The sequence below is a fragment of the Triturus cristatus genome, chromosome 10 (assembly GCF_964204655.1).
Source record: "Triturus cristatus chromosome 10, aTriCri1.1, whole genome shotgun sequence".
NCBI lineage: Eukaryota > Metazoa > Chordata > Amphibia > Caudata > Salamandridae > Triturus > Triturus cristatus.
The window spans coordinates 903,787,909-903,805,003 of NC_140593.1; the positions used below are offsets into that span (position 1 = coordinate 903,787,909).

At 38.7% G+C, this 17,095-nt stretch overlaps 1 protein-coding gene and 1 long non-coding RNA gene across 2 annotated transcripts in view; one reads left to right on the top strand and one right to left on the bottom strand.

Annotated features, from left to right (window-relative positions):
- The window catches only part of LOC146796217 (cathelicidin-related peptide Pt_CRAMP2-like), a 106,123-nt gene that overhangs the window by 58,530 nt on the left and 30,498 nt on the right, over positions 1 to 17,095 (top strand). The window contains exon 2 of the mRNA XM_085628723.1: positions 16,512 to 16,625. Within this exon, the coding sequence (XP_085484849.1) occupies positions 16,512 to 16,625 (114 nt within the window). The remainder of the gene's footprint in view (positions 1 to 16,511; positions 16,626 to 17,095) is intronic.
- Positions 1 to 17,095, bottom strand: part of LOC146796218 (uncharacterized) — a 103,654-nt gene that overhangs the window by 12,520 nt on the left and 74,039 nt on the right. The gene's annotated exons all lie outside the window — the stretch shown is intronic.

Consider the following 17,095-nt stretch of genomic DNA (forward strand, 5'->3'; position numbering starts at 1 on the left):
AGCCTTAGTATTATGCTGAGATTTTCGCATAGTACATAAAAGAGGCAGAACATCCATTACAGAATGCACTGTGACCAGCTGAACATTTGAACGCTTCACATTTAAAATCACTTTCTTGATGATTTAGAAGTTAGTGTCCAGGGTATACATATCCACAAGGCATTCAAATATCGATTTCATCCACAAGTTCCATAATATTAACTTTGACTTTAGCTACTATGTTATATTCTTACATCCAGTACAGAATGCAACCTTGCAAGACTTTTCCATACATTTTCCCTGTACCATCCAGGAGAGTAAAATGACTGTAGTTTTAAATTTCATATTCTTCCACATCTTATGAACAGGTATAACTGTTGATTTTTCGATGAATCATCTCCACATCCAGTGTTGATAGAATCATATTCACATGCCACTCCAGGGGCCAACATCAATGGGTCAGCTCGATACATGTCTGCTAAAGTAAAATCCAGACCAAGAACCATATTGGATTTTTGTTCTTTAATTTAGATGGATATTTCAGAAATAGAAGCGAGGAGAAAGTCTTTCAATGGCCAGCAGTAACAATTCTCAGTTATTCTTAGTTTGGCCGTTCCCCGCTTCCAGCACTCCAGTTTAGCATTACCTTCAGGTACAGTTGTTAAATCAGAAAACATTTTTGTTAGTAGGGTTTATTTAAGGCAATAAGACAATCTGATAAACCCCCGCACTGTGGGTGTTATTCCTGTTCCACTCTATCAATGATCACTCAAAAGTACATTATAATTTAACTTTTTTTTAAAATAAATATGGGATTCCTACTTTTGTGCATCGTATTTTGAAAAGAGCCACAGTTCTATTTTTTGGGGGGTCGCATAGGACAATTTCAGTGGTAGAGGGGAGAGGAGTTGGCCTAACGGCTAGGGCGGTCGACCTCGAATCTGGGGAACTGGGTTCGAGTCTCGGCAATGAGGCTGAACATCCTATGATTCTGGGCAAATCACTTAATCTCCCCGTGTCTAAAACAAATGAATGTGTCCTCATGTAATGCAACTGGTGCTATGTAAAGCGCTATGATACCCGATTCAGGTCTAGTTCGTACTATATAAAACCCTGTAAAATAAAAAAGATTAAAAAAAGTGGTATCAACATGTATATTACACGATAGCCTGACCGTAGGAAGAGCAGGGGCCTTATTAATCAAAGCTCCCCATGAGCATGTGCACCTGCTTTCTGCTCTCATGAGCACTTTGGTATTACAAAGTGCACCACATTATAGATGTGGGAGCAAAGGCAATGGATCTGACAGACAGTGCACTGGTTGTGTGCCACAAAGAAGTGGTGCACAGAGGGTGACTCTTGCAAAAGTGGAAATGGAATCTGTAGAACCCCACAGATATCTCCCTGTAGGTGGGTTCAGTCACTCACTACACCTGCCTGCAGTGTGATTTCTGTCCCTCTTTCAAAAGTATTCTGCATGGCCATCTGCTCAGTAAAAGATGAACTGACCGCTTCAAACAGCTTGTCGACCTTTCATTAATGTGCTGTCCCCAGGGCAGGCATGAGGTTGCAGCTGCACTGGGGGTAGCGCATTGACTGTATTAGGGCATACTGACCAAGTCCGAGCCCAGAGCGTACATTTAAAGATGCGCCATTGGCTCCGACAAGGATTGCACACCCAATACATAAAATAGGCCCTACTATTGAAGGTGCCCATGGGGGTGCAATGATCATCTGTGGATGACTTCTGCACCTTCAAGGCACTTTGGTATTACAAAATGGGCATTCAGTGCTTGCAAGACGCCGTGAATAATATAGATTATTCCAGCATGAACTGAAAGGAACGTTCCCTCATTTGTGTGGGAGGATAACCACGTGAAAATAAAGGAAACTCTTTTCTCTGTGCATTCTCTGTATTATGCATGTGGGCACAAATGCAAAGGAGCTGTAAGGGCAGGGGCACACTGACTGTCTGCTACAAAATTCAGTCAGTCTGCACCCTGATGGCACCCTTTGAAAGTGGTCAAAAGGAATCCAGTGGACCCCTCAGACATCCCTATGCTTGCTGGTGCAGTCATTCACTGCACTTGCCTGCTATAGAATTTATGCCCCGTACTATTATTTATTCAGTCCTTTGTGTTTATGGAACTACTTCCTTTTCTGAACACCCTTCAACATAAAATGTAGGTCTAAGGCACTGTTGTTACAGGGACTATATTTAGTCTCCATTTTAGTTTTTCTTTTTAAAAAAGCTTTTTTTTAAGATTGTGGTTTGAAAATGTTTTTCGCTAACACAATAGGAGTGCACATATGCATGTATTTTTGGTAGACGTTGTTTTGTAGTCTGCACTGTTAGTTCCAGGGACAGACATACTAGAACGCAATGTCCTTGATTTATTATGTGAACGTAGGAGATGTCATCTTTTCCCCAGACTTAGTAAAGATGTTATTCTGCATCAGTAGCAGAATGAGACAGGGCTAATGTTTTATTATTTTAAACTGCTTCCATTTTGAATTGGGTGAGAGGCACTTCACAGTGGCTTTATTATGGATGCAGAGGCAGAATGTCGAGTACAAAATATTGAGTTGCACAAATATCGAGTCATTAATATCGTGGGTCAGGAATATCAACAGCAAGAATATCGTGGTCAAGAATATCGACATAAGGTAAGAAATATAGTTTTTAAAAATCTATGTTAAATATTGTTTGCAAAAATATTGTTGTTAAAAATATTGTTTTTTATTATTGTTATGTATTTTAGTATATGTTTTATATGTATGTGATGTATGTTTTTTGTATAAGATTTGGTTGTATTTTTAATATATGTGTTACATTTTTAGTAGTTATTAAAATCTTTTTATTTGAATTTTGCGCTTTTAGTCCTGTAGCGGGTTTTGGATTTATAGGGGAATAGTGTGGGAAGCAATTTGATTATATTAAATTAATTTGTTTTTTTTATTTGAATTTTGCGTTTTTACTTCCGTAGTGGGTTGTGGGTTTATAGGGGAATAGGGTGGGAAGTAATTTAATTATATACAATTTATTATTTCTTTTAAATTTTATTTTGGCATTTTTAGTTCCGTAGCAGGTTGTGGGTTTATAGGGGAATAGGGTGGGAAGTAATTTAATTATATTTAATTTATTGATTAATTTGTATTTAATAATATTTGTTTACTTGAGATGTTATAGTGTTAAATGTGTAAATGAATGTATTATTAATAATTGGTTGTTAATTAATTTTAATTAATAATTAATTATGGGAAATGTGTAATTAATTTTAGTTGTGTGTTGTGGAGTTTATAGGTAGCAAAGATGGGAAGAAATGTATTTTTAATTTATGAATTAATAATTGGTTAATGAATTTTAATTAATTAATTTATAATAGATATCTTATAAACACAGATACAGTCAATTGAGATATCCCTTTTTAGCACAATAAGTCCAGATTGATTGATCTTCTTAAAAGTGAAGACAACACAAGAGTCCATTAGGTTATTTCATATTATTTCCACTGTTGGTTTATTCATTGGTACTTCCAGCACAGCCCAGCCAACATGTGTTTAATCTTTTACAGACTTTTTCAAGGCAGTTCTAAATTCAGGTACCTAGTCGTTTATGTCCATAGGTTTCCACCACAACGTCAAAAGTCCTGCCCGGAAAGATGTATATAAAATAGAATTTGTAAGTAAACACGTGTTGGCTGAGCTGTGCTGGAAGTAACAATAAATAAACCAACAGCAGAAATAATTTGAAATAACCTAATGGACTCTTGTGTTGTCTTAACTCTCGAGAAGATCAATCAATCTGGACCTATTGTGCTAAAGAGCGGTATCTCGATTGACTGTATCTGTGTTTCCAAGATCTCTATGACTTAATATTTATGTTGACTTACCTATGAAGGTGTTGACCGAGGTTCTGCTAGATACATATTGTATGTACATTAGATCTCTATTGTACAAATTGTCACCTTAGGTAGTAGGGTGTTAGAACCGTTATAGCACCTCTATATTACAATAATTTGCTTTTAAATTGTGTTCACACATGACTAGATAGAAAACAACAAACAGTGTTTGAAGTGTGGTAATTTTCCCAGTAGGGACCACTACTACCACTTTTGAATTTATTGTATAAATGAATATGTTTGTGTTTTTATTTTATTTTTATTAAGTTTATTTGTTATAAGTAGTTAACATGTATAATAAATGTAATCCATTTTGTAAAAAAAAAATATTATTATTCAATATATATTATTTTATATATATTTTTTATTTGATATTTATTATACCAATATTTTTCACCTCGATATTTTTGAGTCAATATTTTTGTACTTACCTGTTAGGGTATGGGAGTCGATATTTTTACAGTCAATATTTTGTACTCGATATTTAGAACATCGATGTTTGTGACATCGATATTCTATCAGTGAATCATTATTCTGAACACTGCAGAGAGCTGTGAATGAGATGCAGCTACGCAGGCCCCAACATTCATCCGAGAAAGGAAGATAGATGTAAAAGATGAGATGTATGCAGAATTGCGCACTGAGATGGAGTGCATTTGTTACTGCACTGAGGCTGACTTCCTGAGACATTATAATAAGGTATGGGGTTAGAGCATTCCAAGTGGGTCTGACAGAAGGGTACTCCTATCATGCTCTCTACAGAGTAGGGATATTGGAGATACATAGGAGTAACATAAGGAACAATTAGCATGGTTGAATTGTTTTGGCTTTTCACCATTTTAATAATGCTTATAACAATTAATCGTTTCAGCTGTCTAATAATCGCAGTTCATATTTTACTCACAAGGATAAGATCTTTTCAATAAAGCTTTGTAAATGTATTATTGTCTCTTCTCTTTGTAAAACTTTGGCATGCAAAAGTGACAAATGAAAGGGTAAGATCAGTTTCCATAAATTCCTTGGGAAGAAGACTGTTCATGTTCAAGGTTGCCGACAGCATCTTCAACTCTGGAGGTCTAGGAGTTCAGATAAGGTACTGTGTGGTAGCCGGAACAACATTTGATGATGATATAAGAAGACTCATTCTCTGTATTATGAAGTTTTGTTGATCTAATATACAGTCCTACTAAATCAGTAGAAACCGTATAACACCGTATGATCTCTAACATTATATCAGTCAGCCTCTTTGACTGTGGATGTGTAATCTCCTGCGTCCATTTGGAGAGCAGTGGACAAGCAACTGAGTTTTGCGTCTGCCCACTCAACTGTGTGTGGCCCCGATGCCCCCCCCCCGAGACTTTGCCACACGGCGCCAACTGTGTCGGTCTCCAGGAAGTCTGGCCTCTTGTCAGACCAGGAACTGCTTGAATCTCTCAATCCTGTGTGAGCCTTACCCCAAACATTTATTATGTTCTTGTCATGAGGAATGTCTCACTTTTAATTGTATTTTACATCTAAATGGTCTATTTCATTTGTCACTCCACTTTGCTCTTATATCCCAGAACTTAAATGACCACTAAAATGGTCCCTTGCTTGCAACGCCTACTGAAGCAAGATATGGAAAATGGGCATCAAGGCCTATCAAATAGGTCCTAGTATTAGATATGGATAGGGATCCTCCCTGCCACCCGATGTAGTAGCCTTCTCAACTGCTTCCATAAAGGCATATATCTGGAAGAGGCCCCATCCGCTCTCCTCATCTCTCTCCTGCTTACTTCACCCAGCATGGATTTTACCCATGCCAGCAAGCTGAACACCCTACTTTTGCATGTAGGAAATAAATCATACCTAATAAATAACCCTCATACCCTAACCAAAAATTCCAAGAGAAATCACCAAAACAAAATCCTTAACCTTAATAAAGAAATCCTCATCACTTACTTCTTCTTCTGCCTCAAAAAGGCAACCCCACTGAATACCCTCATCTTCACTACCAACCGACATGCTCGATGAAGGAAAGTCCTATCCTCATCACTGAACACCACCATCACCAAGAAAATTCCACATGGCCATCAACTTACTATAGCGCCCTTCATGTTGTATAAGGCAGATGCCACCGTCTCCATTTATAACAACAGCACCGTGCTCATTCAAGCTTCAGATCGCAATCTGGAACTCTTCATCAATCTTTTCCCCTACCTCAAGAACATATTAGACATGCCGACTCCCTTGTCTGTACCCTTGCAACTCTCCCCTGATTCCTCTCCATCAGACAACCCCATCTCTCCCTCCCCCCTTACCACTCTTTCCACCTCTCACCCCTGGTGGACATCTGTTTTTCCACCGTCACCACTGCAATTCAACACACACCCTCTTCCAGAGTTAATGTTCTGACACCTGTATTACCTATTCTTCTTTAGACCCCTGCATCTACACACCCCTCAATGGATTCAGTACATCCACCACCCCCTCTTAGCCAACCATGACCAAAGCTCTGACTGCGGACCCTACCGACGCAGGCTCCCCCAACTGCCCTGATTCAGCCAGTTAACCACACTATGGGGCCCTCCCTAGGCAGGAGCCTCTTATGAGTTGCTACACTTACTATGTGCTTGCCACTATAAAATCAGAACTGCAGCTGATTATGGCTGACATCCTTCAACTAGTTCCCATCACCTCCAGCCTTGAACACAAGCTATCCTCACAAATGACTCACCTCCAGACTAACAACACTCTTACCCCAAAATGCCAATCTGCTCCTATCCTTTTTATTCCTGCTTACACCCTAGTTACTCACCTTTGCTTGAGTTCTATACCAAATCATAACCATTCCTCTCATCCCAATAGGCTAGTTAGACAGCTTTCTATTATCGATATACTCTCCCTCCTAGACACTTATACCCATGCCTGACAGACCATACTGTACCTACTATGAAAATCAAGACTATAATCAAGACTATAATCACTCACCATCTTCAGACATCCCTCCACAGCACCAGGTATATAAATAAAGCAAACCACAAACAAGTTCCCATCTCACATACGTCTAAAATTACCTCCAAAACATACCTTAAATGCTTATTACTCAACTGTCATTCAGCTGTGAAACACGAAGTGGACACAGTCGATTTTATAGTGAACTTTGACCTCAACATCATTATACTTACTGAAACTTGGCTGAATGAATCTTCATTCCCAATTCTTGACATGTTAGGCCCCCCAGTCATGACATCATCAGACTAGACCATTCAGGCCATTCAGGGGGTGGCCTAGCCTGCATATATAGGTCCATGCTATCTAAGAACCAACCACATGCTTTGTCACTGATGTCCTAACAATACCTTAAGATCAACATCACCACCAATGACAACTCAACATGCTCTCTTCACACCTTTTATCATACTCCCGGAGATAACCACACATTCATCAAATAGATCATGGAGATTATCTCCTCTAACAATGTTGAGCATAACAACCAGATTGTTCTCAGCAACTTCAACATTCATTGGAACAATTCTAACGACCTTCTTGTGAACAGTTTTAAATACTTACTCCAGGACCTCAGCCTCATCCAAGCCTGCAACAGTACAACTCATAACCTTAGACTTAATCATGACTAGAGAGAATACAATATAAATTGAATCTATCCTACCTTGCAACTGAACTAACCACAACTGCATACCCTTCCTCATCTCAGAAAGGTCAATCATCACTAAAGGCCAACCTATGAAAGCCAAACATTGGATCAGAGACACTCGCAACATTAACCCATACACTAGGTCAGCTTTTAGTAACAACATCCTACTCCTGCCCTCCTCCATGATAATCAATGCCTCATTCCCCACAGGCTCCATTCCCAGATGCCTCAATAGTGGCCTGGGTACTCCTGTCCTAAAAAAAAAAAGAATTCCTACCAGTCCGACCCCAACAACTACAGCTGTATCTCCAACATCCCAACTTTAGCCAATCTCTTAAAAAAATGTGTACACACAGCTTCCCGATCACATTGAGCAATTCCAACTCCTCCACCAATGTCAATCTGGCTTTCAATCAGGTCATAGCACCGAAACTGCCCTGATGCACATTGTTGATGATGCCCTCTGCTGACTCGGTCAGAAATAATCTTGCATACTAATCGTACTTCACCTATCAGCCGCGTTTGACACGGTCAATCATGATATCCTTTTGAACCTATCAGAACACAGGAGGTGTCTCTCCAGTACCATGCTAAAATGGTTCTCTTCTTTCCCTCACAATAGATCTCAGTGCATCCTAACCAACAATGCCCTCCACGAACAGTCACCAGTGTTGCTTGGCATACCCCAAGTTTCTATTCTCTCTCCGACATTGTTCAACCTACACAGGGAGCCCTTAACCAAAATCCTCAAACTGGCTCACATCTCCTACCACATATATGTAAATTACACTACATGAAAATTGACTCTCCCAATGACATAAATATCCTCAATCACACCTTGACAAAAAACACAACATTGGCTGACTCGTAACCACCTCAAACTCAATGCCCTCAAAACAGAATTCTTATTGACCGCACTGTCCACCATCGTCCCTAGTATCAATGACTGACATCCACATCTTAGTGCTTTGAACTGCACCCCACACATCCTTGACCCTGCTAAATCCTTCGATATAATCTTGGATAAAGCCCTCTCCATGAAAAACCACTTCAGTGCCACCACCAGAGGAGCTAACCATCAACTGCATGCACTAAGGGAACTAAAACATTTCCTCCCCCGGCAGACCTCAAAAAGTGGTTCAAGCTCTTGTGTTATTGAAATTAGATTATGGTAGTGCTACCCTTGTGGGCCTCGTGAATATCATGCTTGCACCACTGAAGGCTACTTTGGATGTGGCAGCTAGGCTCATCACAGGATCAAAAAAAGCAATCATATCACCTCTGACCTCCAATCACTGAAATGGCTACCCTATGAGGCTTGGCTCCATCTAAAAATTGCATGGATGACCCTTAAAGTGCTGTACCACAATACCCCCTTTTAACTGACACAGAAACTGACCCTATCAGGTGGAAACAGATATTCCAGAAGCACAAGTTCCAAACTACTTAAGCCACAAAAATCCAACAAAAAGAAAGCATACAACAGATTCTTCTACCAATCTCACAATCTGGAACTCTCTCTCACTCCTGAGATCAGACATAGCCCATCCTCCAAGCCGGTCTGGTGGCTATCCCTATATGCGAAGGGATTCGAAACGCGTAGACCTTTCTTCGCTTTTGGCCAATCAGTTTAAAACAAGAGAATACAGTGTATCTTAATTGTGACAATTGATATTTGTTGATGGCCTTATGTATATTCATTACATTGAATTATTTTCTTTGCCACGAACAGTGTCTATTGAGTATGTTTGATAAGGGTGTTGGTTTAGTGTGTATGAGTGATTGTTGTATGTAAGTGGGGGTGTCGCAAAAATTAATATATGTAAATGTAGATATTAATGTTGTATTGTCCTTTTCTATTTTGATATGCGATAAGTGTCACATTGAATCCATGCAAATTGAAAAAACAAATGTATTATATGAAAATATTTTGGATTAAAGCCAACGGAAAAAGTGGTTGAGAGTGAAACTGTTTCATTCAGTTCATGGTATAATTCTTCACTAGAGTTAAGTGCAGCATTGGCACCGTTCTTGTTTTGTTGATCATATGTGGCTTGGCCTTGCTGCTATATAGCCAAAACCCGAGCTTGTTCTTCAGGTCAAGTTTTAGTAGCATTAGAAGCCAGTCTTTGCTTATGCATTGATAAAATAAGTCATGCTTTGACACTAATGTGCTGTACTTTAATATGTAGATTGTGTGTAGTTTCCTTACCCCTTGCACAGTAGTGAATTAGTTTTGGTAAGCTGCTAGGGATAGTGTTGCTTGTCTAGAATCACACTGTGAGTCTGTGTGCATTTGGGAACCACTGTGAGAGAAGTATGTGGTAATATTGTGTATTTGCTGACAGATAACTGTTTTAAAACCTGTCTTGTTGTCAAGTTTTAGTAGCATTAGAAGGCAGTTTTTAGTTATGCTTTGATTAAATGAGTCAGGCTTTGACACAAAACTGCAGTCCTGAAATATGTAGATTGTGTGCAGTTCCCTTACCACTTGCACTGTAGTGAATGAGTTTTGGTAAACTCCTAGGGATAGTGGTGCTTGTCTAGAATCACACTGTGAGTTAGTGTGTATTTGGGAACCACTGTGAGAGAAGCATTTGGTAACATCATGTATTTTCTGACAGATAACTTTTTTAAAACCTGTCATGTTGTCAAGTTTTAGTAGAATTAGAAGCCAGTTTTTGCTTATGCTTTTATTAAATGAGTCAGGCTTTGATAGAAAAGTGCAGTCCTGAAATATGTAGATTGTGTGCAGTTCCCTTATCAGTTTCACAGTAGTGAATGATTTTTGGTAAAGTCCTAGGTATAGTGGTTGTTGTCTAGAATCACACTGTGAGTCTGTGTGCATTTGGGAACCACTGTGAGAGAAGCATTTGGTAACATTGTGTATTTTTTAGCAGATAAATCTTTTAAAACCTGTCATGTTGTCAAGTTTTAGTAGCATTAGAAGCCAGTCTTTGCTTATGCGTTGATTAAATGAGTCATGCTTTGACACTAATGTGCTGTACTTAAATATGTAGATTGTGTGCAGTACCATTACCTCTTCTAGACTAGTGAATGAGTTTTGGTAAACTGCTAGGGATAGTGTTGCTTGTCTAAAATCACACTGTGAGTCTGTGTACATTTGGGTAAGGATTTTGAGAGAAGCATTTGGTAACATAGTGTATTTGATGACAGATAACTGTTTTAAAACCGGTCATGTTGTCAAGTTTTAGTAGCATTAGAAGCTAGTCTTTGCTTATGCATTGATAAAATGAGTCAGGGTTTGACACTAAAGTGCAGTACTATGTACTATTCTCTTCACTGTGCCAGAACTGAAAATTTAAAAGTTTTACCCAGGCACTAACCTAGCAGTAGTCTGATGATTTAGTCAGTTTCCAAGTACTCATGTTGTGAACCATACATTACCACATAGATTGTTTCAAATGTCTATGCAGTATGCATGCAGTCTTCTAACATACTATACACTTGTCTTTCACATTTTCAATTCGCTAGTCAGTATCCATACACTTCCAGGAAACACCCTGTAACTCCCTTTGCAGTCCTCTAGTGACCCATTCAGCATCATGTACTAATCCATTCACTGTGCTAAAACCCAAACACTTATAAATTCACCAAGACACTCTCTTATCAGTACTCTAATGATTCAGTCACTGCCTAAGTATTCATGCACTGAGCCAGGCCTTAGCACATGGACTGCTTCAAACCCCTATCCACTATGTATGCAGTCTTCTAACCACCTAGACACTTGTCTTTCACACTTTCAATTCCCTAGTCAGTATCCATACAGTCCAGCAAACATCCTGTCACTCCCTTTGCACTCCTCTAGTGACCCATTCAGTACCAAGTACTAAACCATTCCCTGTGTGACAACCCTACCACTTATAAATTCACCTAGGCACTCTCCTTGCTGTACTCTAATCATTCAGCCAGTACCCAAGTAGTCATGCAGTGAGCCAGGCTTTAGCACATGGACTGCTTTAAATGCCTATGCAGTATGGATGCAGTCCCCTAATCACCTACACAGTTGTCTTTCACACCTTCAATTCCCTAGTTAGTATTCATACACTTCTAGGAAACACCCTGTCACTCACCCAGTGTGTCTCCTTATAGTACTGTAATCATTTAGTCAGTTAGCATGCAGTCTTTTAGTGAGGTAGGCTTTAGGGCATGAACTGCTTCAAAGTAGTATGCACTATGCATGTAGTGTTTTAACCATCGTCACACTTGTGGTTCAGGGCTATAGTTTCTTAGTCAGTTTTTATATAAAATGTGTTTGAACAGTAATGGAATAGTATAAATTTGAAAGTTATTAATATACATTTATTTGTGATTCTTTTTTACAGATACAGAACAGGAGTGTTTCTCATCTGTTTTCACTCTTCTCATGCAAGATTGTTTGGATGAAGGGTCCTTAGGTGTTTCATCATACTTGCTGTGCCGCACGAGTATTTTTTGTTAGGATCCCCTCGTAACAGAACTCTTTTGCAAATCTTGCGCGTGACGAAGGTGGCATTGGTCTTTGTTTGCCCCTCAAGAAAAAGTAGAAAATTTCCACACCACAGAAGGAAAACGTTGTGGGCGTGGTGCATCCTCCAAAAATTCATCCTTAGATTCGGCGAATATTTTAAAGCAACAACATTTACAGTTTTTATAAGTTAAACTTATAAAATTTTGTTAGCTGTATGCATTTTATATATCTGTGATTTGTATCTTGTTTTTTTTTTAGAATAGCATGTTGGTTGTTTTTTAACAATCTTTGAGATTGTTTTTTTTTTGCCCGCTGTTAAGTGATGAGTACGAGTGAAATCACTATTTTTAGTGAAATTTAATATATTCTGAGAACAGCAAAAAAGGCAAAAAAATTACTTTGTGGAAATTATGCTGTGTTATAAAAAATGTATTATTACATGTTATAATTTTTTTTCCTTTTCTTTCACGAATCCAAATTTTAAAATAAGCAATTTTTATGAATTTAGATTGGAATGAAAATGTGAAGAAAATGTGTACCATTTTTTATTCCTATTACTGTGAAGGTAAGTTTAACTAAGTATCAATATGCAGAATGAGGAGGTCTGCAAGAAGCTACAAAGTTGAAACATATTTCTAAAAACACTCTGTTTATACCTATGTAGTTTTGAAATCTGACCATAATCAGATATCATGTGACCTGCAAAAAAAGAGATTTGAGGGGTTCATAATATTTCCTATTTTAGCTATTGAAGGACCGCAATTATTTCAATCATTCTTCTTTGAACATCTTTGCAGACAAAACTCTGTTCTTACCTTTTATCATTCGCAAGGAATTTTAAAAACGGAAATATGTCACTTTTTGTAACATAGTTTTTGTGTAAGATACTCTTTCATATTTACAAAGAGAGGAAAAAGCACTCTGTGCACTTTTTATACTCCATGTAAATACAACCTCATCATGCAGACCACTTTGTGTTGAACGGGTGTTCTATAAGTGTTGTTGTGCATGATTGCACTTAATACTCATAGAACAAGACACATGTCTAGATTTATCAGAAATAATGAATCTCGATATGTGTGTGAATGGTGCACCATTCTAAAATTGGTTTAGGAAAGCACAACAAGGAGAATTGTTTTAATTTCTCCACATTTTTATATCTTCAATGTATGCTGAAATGTTCAGCATACATTGAAGGAGAAAAATGCATTTTCTGATTGTTTTTGTGCAGGAAGGTGTGTCTTCCTGCAGAAAAACAAACAGCACATGACACAGATATCCTTGCACTATGGTGCAAGGGTGCCTGTGTCACCACATGGCTGCAGTTTAAGCAGCCGTGCAGACAGAAGCATAGATTTGCAACATATTTATGTACATATGTTTCATCCCTGTGCTTTGGAAGTACTACAGCACACTGCAGTTAAAGAGGTTACTGTGTGATGCTGCAGCACTTCCTCATAGTTCTGCACTTAACTCTGGAACTCCCTTCCCCTGAACATTCGTCGCCTTGATAATCTATCTGCCTTCCGCAAGGCAATTAAAACTCACCTGTTTCCACTGCCTTAATCCTTCGGCCTCCCCCCCCCTTCTCAGTAGGTTATGCTATGGTTTCTCAGCGCCGGGACGCCCCGTTGCTGGGGCAGCTGTCGCGCTTCAACAAACTCGTAACATAACATAACATAACTTATACATTCACCATACGCTACTAATGCATTCATTCAGTCAATTACGTACTACACATACATTCATCTAAACTAACACTAACAAAGAAATTTAGCTCTTTTTTTAAACCAGGAAAGTTAGTTCTTACAAGAACTTTTTTTTTTCTTCTTTCTTCTTTTATAATTTTTCGGGGGTTTTCTGAACAATTTTTAATTTTTGGGGTTTTTTCTGCAAAAAACAAAACAAAAAACAAAACAGGAGAAACCAAACAATGAACTTCAGGGAACAATAAAAAAAAACAAAAAAAAACTAGCAAATGTGACTTTCTTGCCGGTGGCAGATCAGATCGATCAACTGCTCACCATAGCACAAAGTCTTATTGCACATAGTGCAGAGCACTTTTAGAAATTGAGGACGTCCCTATAACCTTTGTTGGGAATTTCTAAGGTTTCTTTAAATTATATTTGCTACCTATAACGTCACTGTAACCTTTGTTTTTTTTGTAAAAAACAAAAACGTATATATATATATATTTTTGTGTGATCAAGGGAGGTGTCCCGAAACGCGTTACGCGAAGAATAAATACCCAAGCCGGATGGCAGAAAGCATCTCCAAGTGTCGGTGTCTGATTTTTATATGAAGTCGGATTTGGTTGGAATATATATATATATATATATATATATATATATATATATATATATATATATATATACATATATGCAAAACCCTCTTGCTTCACAACAACAAGGTAAGAGCCGCACTCAGGATTGCAGTACGAGAAAACTTTATTGACTATACACATATATATATATATTAATGTATACTTTTTTGTGTTTATTAAAAGAATAATGTTACATTTTCCCCAAACATTATTACATATATTTTGTTTTGATTATATTAGTATTAATATTTAATGGAGTTAGTGTTTATTATTTACATTTATATTTATGTAAAAATCGATATTTCAGACAACCATATTAGTGAAAATGATATATTTTTTCAGATATTTTGTTAATTTTAATTATAAGTATAGGGAGATGATATTTTTATAATGTATATTTTTTACTCTATATTTTGGTAAGTAGATATTTTTTACTCACTATTTTGTCAGTAAACCCTGCTACAGCACCTGGACTTTGCTGGCTGCAACTCTTACCATGCAAAGTGGTGCCATCACAGTCCTGGGCCCTTTGAAGAGGGTATAAAGTGCTGCTTCACCCAGCACCCATACAACCTCATCCGAAATGGCCCATCTTCACCTTTGCATGAGCCCGAATTAGCGTATCCTTATTGTTGTGTGGAGCAGACCCTGAGCATCGCCTTTGGAATCAACACATCCCCTACTCATGATGCAGCAGCCGCGCATTACATTCGGAACCAGCGCCTCACACTCAGAACCGAAGCATCGCCTCAGATGCCTGAAGAATATCATTGCACCTCATCCACTGCATGGCTCAACACCAAGGCATTGCTTCAAATGTACCTTGCATCTTTGTCGAGAACAGTGCATCACAAATCTAGGTACTTTGGTTCAGCTGGCGCAAGATACAGGTATCTGGCCAACACTCCATTGCAATCAGTCCAAACTTTTGACTTTGCCCCGGTACAGCGCAACCAGATAACCCATTTAAGTGCTTATTTCTTCTAAGCGCTATTTTACATTAAGGGTCTAATTATGATGTCGGTCAGAAGGGCGGTTGCACCCGCTGAAATGGGATGTGACCGCCCTATTGGTGATCGGAAACATCCATTTTACATTCACAGCTTGTGTGGTGGGTGAAAAAACCTGCAGCACAAGCTACAATTGTAAAATGGATGCTTGCAAACATCTCTGTCCCGTGTGGCAGGCACCATTTGGTCCTGCCACACGGTGCTGGGATGTTAAGGCAGACACCTATCCCCAATTCCCATAGCGGAGGGCCAGTGGGGAAAGGAGCTCTGCTAGGGGCTCCCAAAGTCACTTTCCAACAGCCTTCCCATGTTGGAAAGCCAGACATGGAAAGGCTGTGGGAAACAGACATCATAATCCCGAAGGCGGTACCAGAGCAGATACCGCTGCCCTTTGGGGTTTATGTGTCTGACCGATGGCCAGACAGGATCTCTGATCCTGTCACAGGCGTCTGTCTTTCTTCCAGGTCACAGCATTCTGACCTGCCGCATCGTAATGCAGAGGTCGGACCACTGAGTCCGATGTCAGGTGGATCTCCACCGACAGCCTGTTGGTGGGGATCTGCCCCCAAATCATAATTGAGCCCTTATTCTTAAAAAATTAATATCTCGACTTCTACTTGTTGAATTTTTGTCACTTTTGTCTTGTTTTATTTATAAAATTAGGCTCTATGTTCATAACCTGGGGTGGAGTCTTTTTGTGGGTTGTCACTGTATTACTGTTTGAAATGTTGCACAAATACTTTACATAGTGCCTCTTACGTTAAGCTTGACTGCTGTGTGCGAAGCTACCAGAGGGTGAGTGCAGGATAATTTAGGATGTGTTCTGACTTACCCTGACTAGGATTGTGGTTATTGCATGGACAGGATACATAACTCTGCCAACTAGAAACCCAATTTATGACAACGCTTGGCTATCAAATCTGATTAAATTACGTAAAATTAGGTGTCACAGATTTTGACACTTTCTAACCCCTCTATCCATGGTCAAATCATGGTCATGTGATGGCTGGAATTTCTAGAAGAAGAGGTTCCAAGCTCAAAAACGTTTTAGTCTGTCTTCAAGCCGTGGGGCTCTGTAAATCCCAATTCATCATATTCCTTTATTGATGTGTGTATTTTAAATACAAGAAACTAAGCAACACTCAGTATGTGGAAAGATGAGTTTATCAGCCTTTTTTTGTATTTAAAGATTCCTCAGGACCAGTCTACAAGACCTCATCAGATGCATTTTACAATAATGGAGACCCGATGTCTAGTGTCTGAGAACAAAAATACACAAGACTGTGACTTCAAAAAGGATGGGGTAAGTAGAACTGCACATTAACAGAGCAATGTGATTTATATTTGTGGTAAATGCATCTAAATACATTAAGAAATCTGCATGGGCGGCAGAGTCCTGCGTATGTATGACAATTTTGTTTAGTAGCCTAGAAGCAGGGTCTCTCTCCTAGCAGTAAACATAGAGCGGTGCTGAAATCACTAGCCCAATTCGCCTGTAAATAACAGTGCACAATCCCCTTGGCTAAATGTTAAAGCCTAGGCAGCCCAGCACACAGAAAGTATGTGTGGACCAGGAACAGTTCTGCACTGTGCATCAGGCACACACAAAGATCACTGACAGTGTTTCTTTGATGAAAATAGTTACTTTTTTGAAAAGCAAATGAGAAATATTGGTGTCTTGATATTAATGGTTTCTTTTTAAATATAGTATTTTATAACTTGTACAATCCCAAGATGTTGGTCACATGAAGTGTGCATGTCATGTTTAGACTC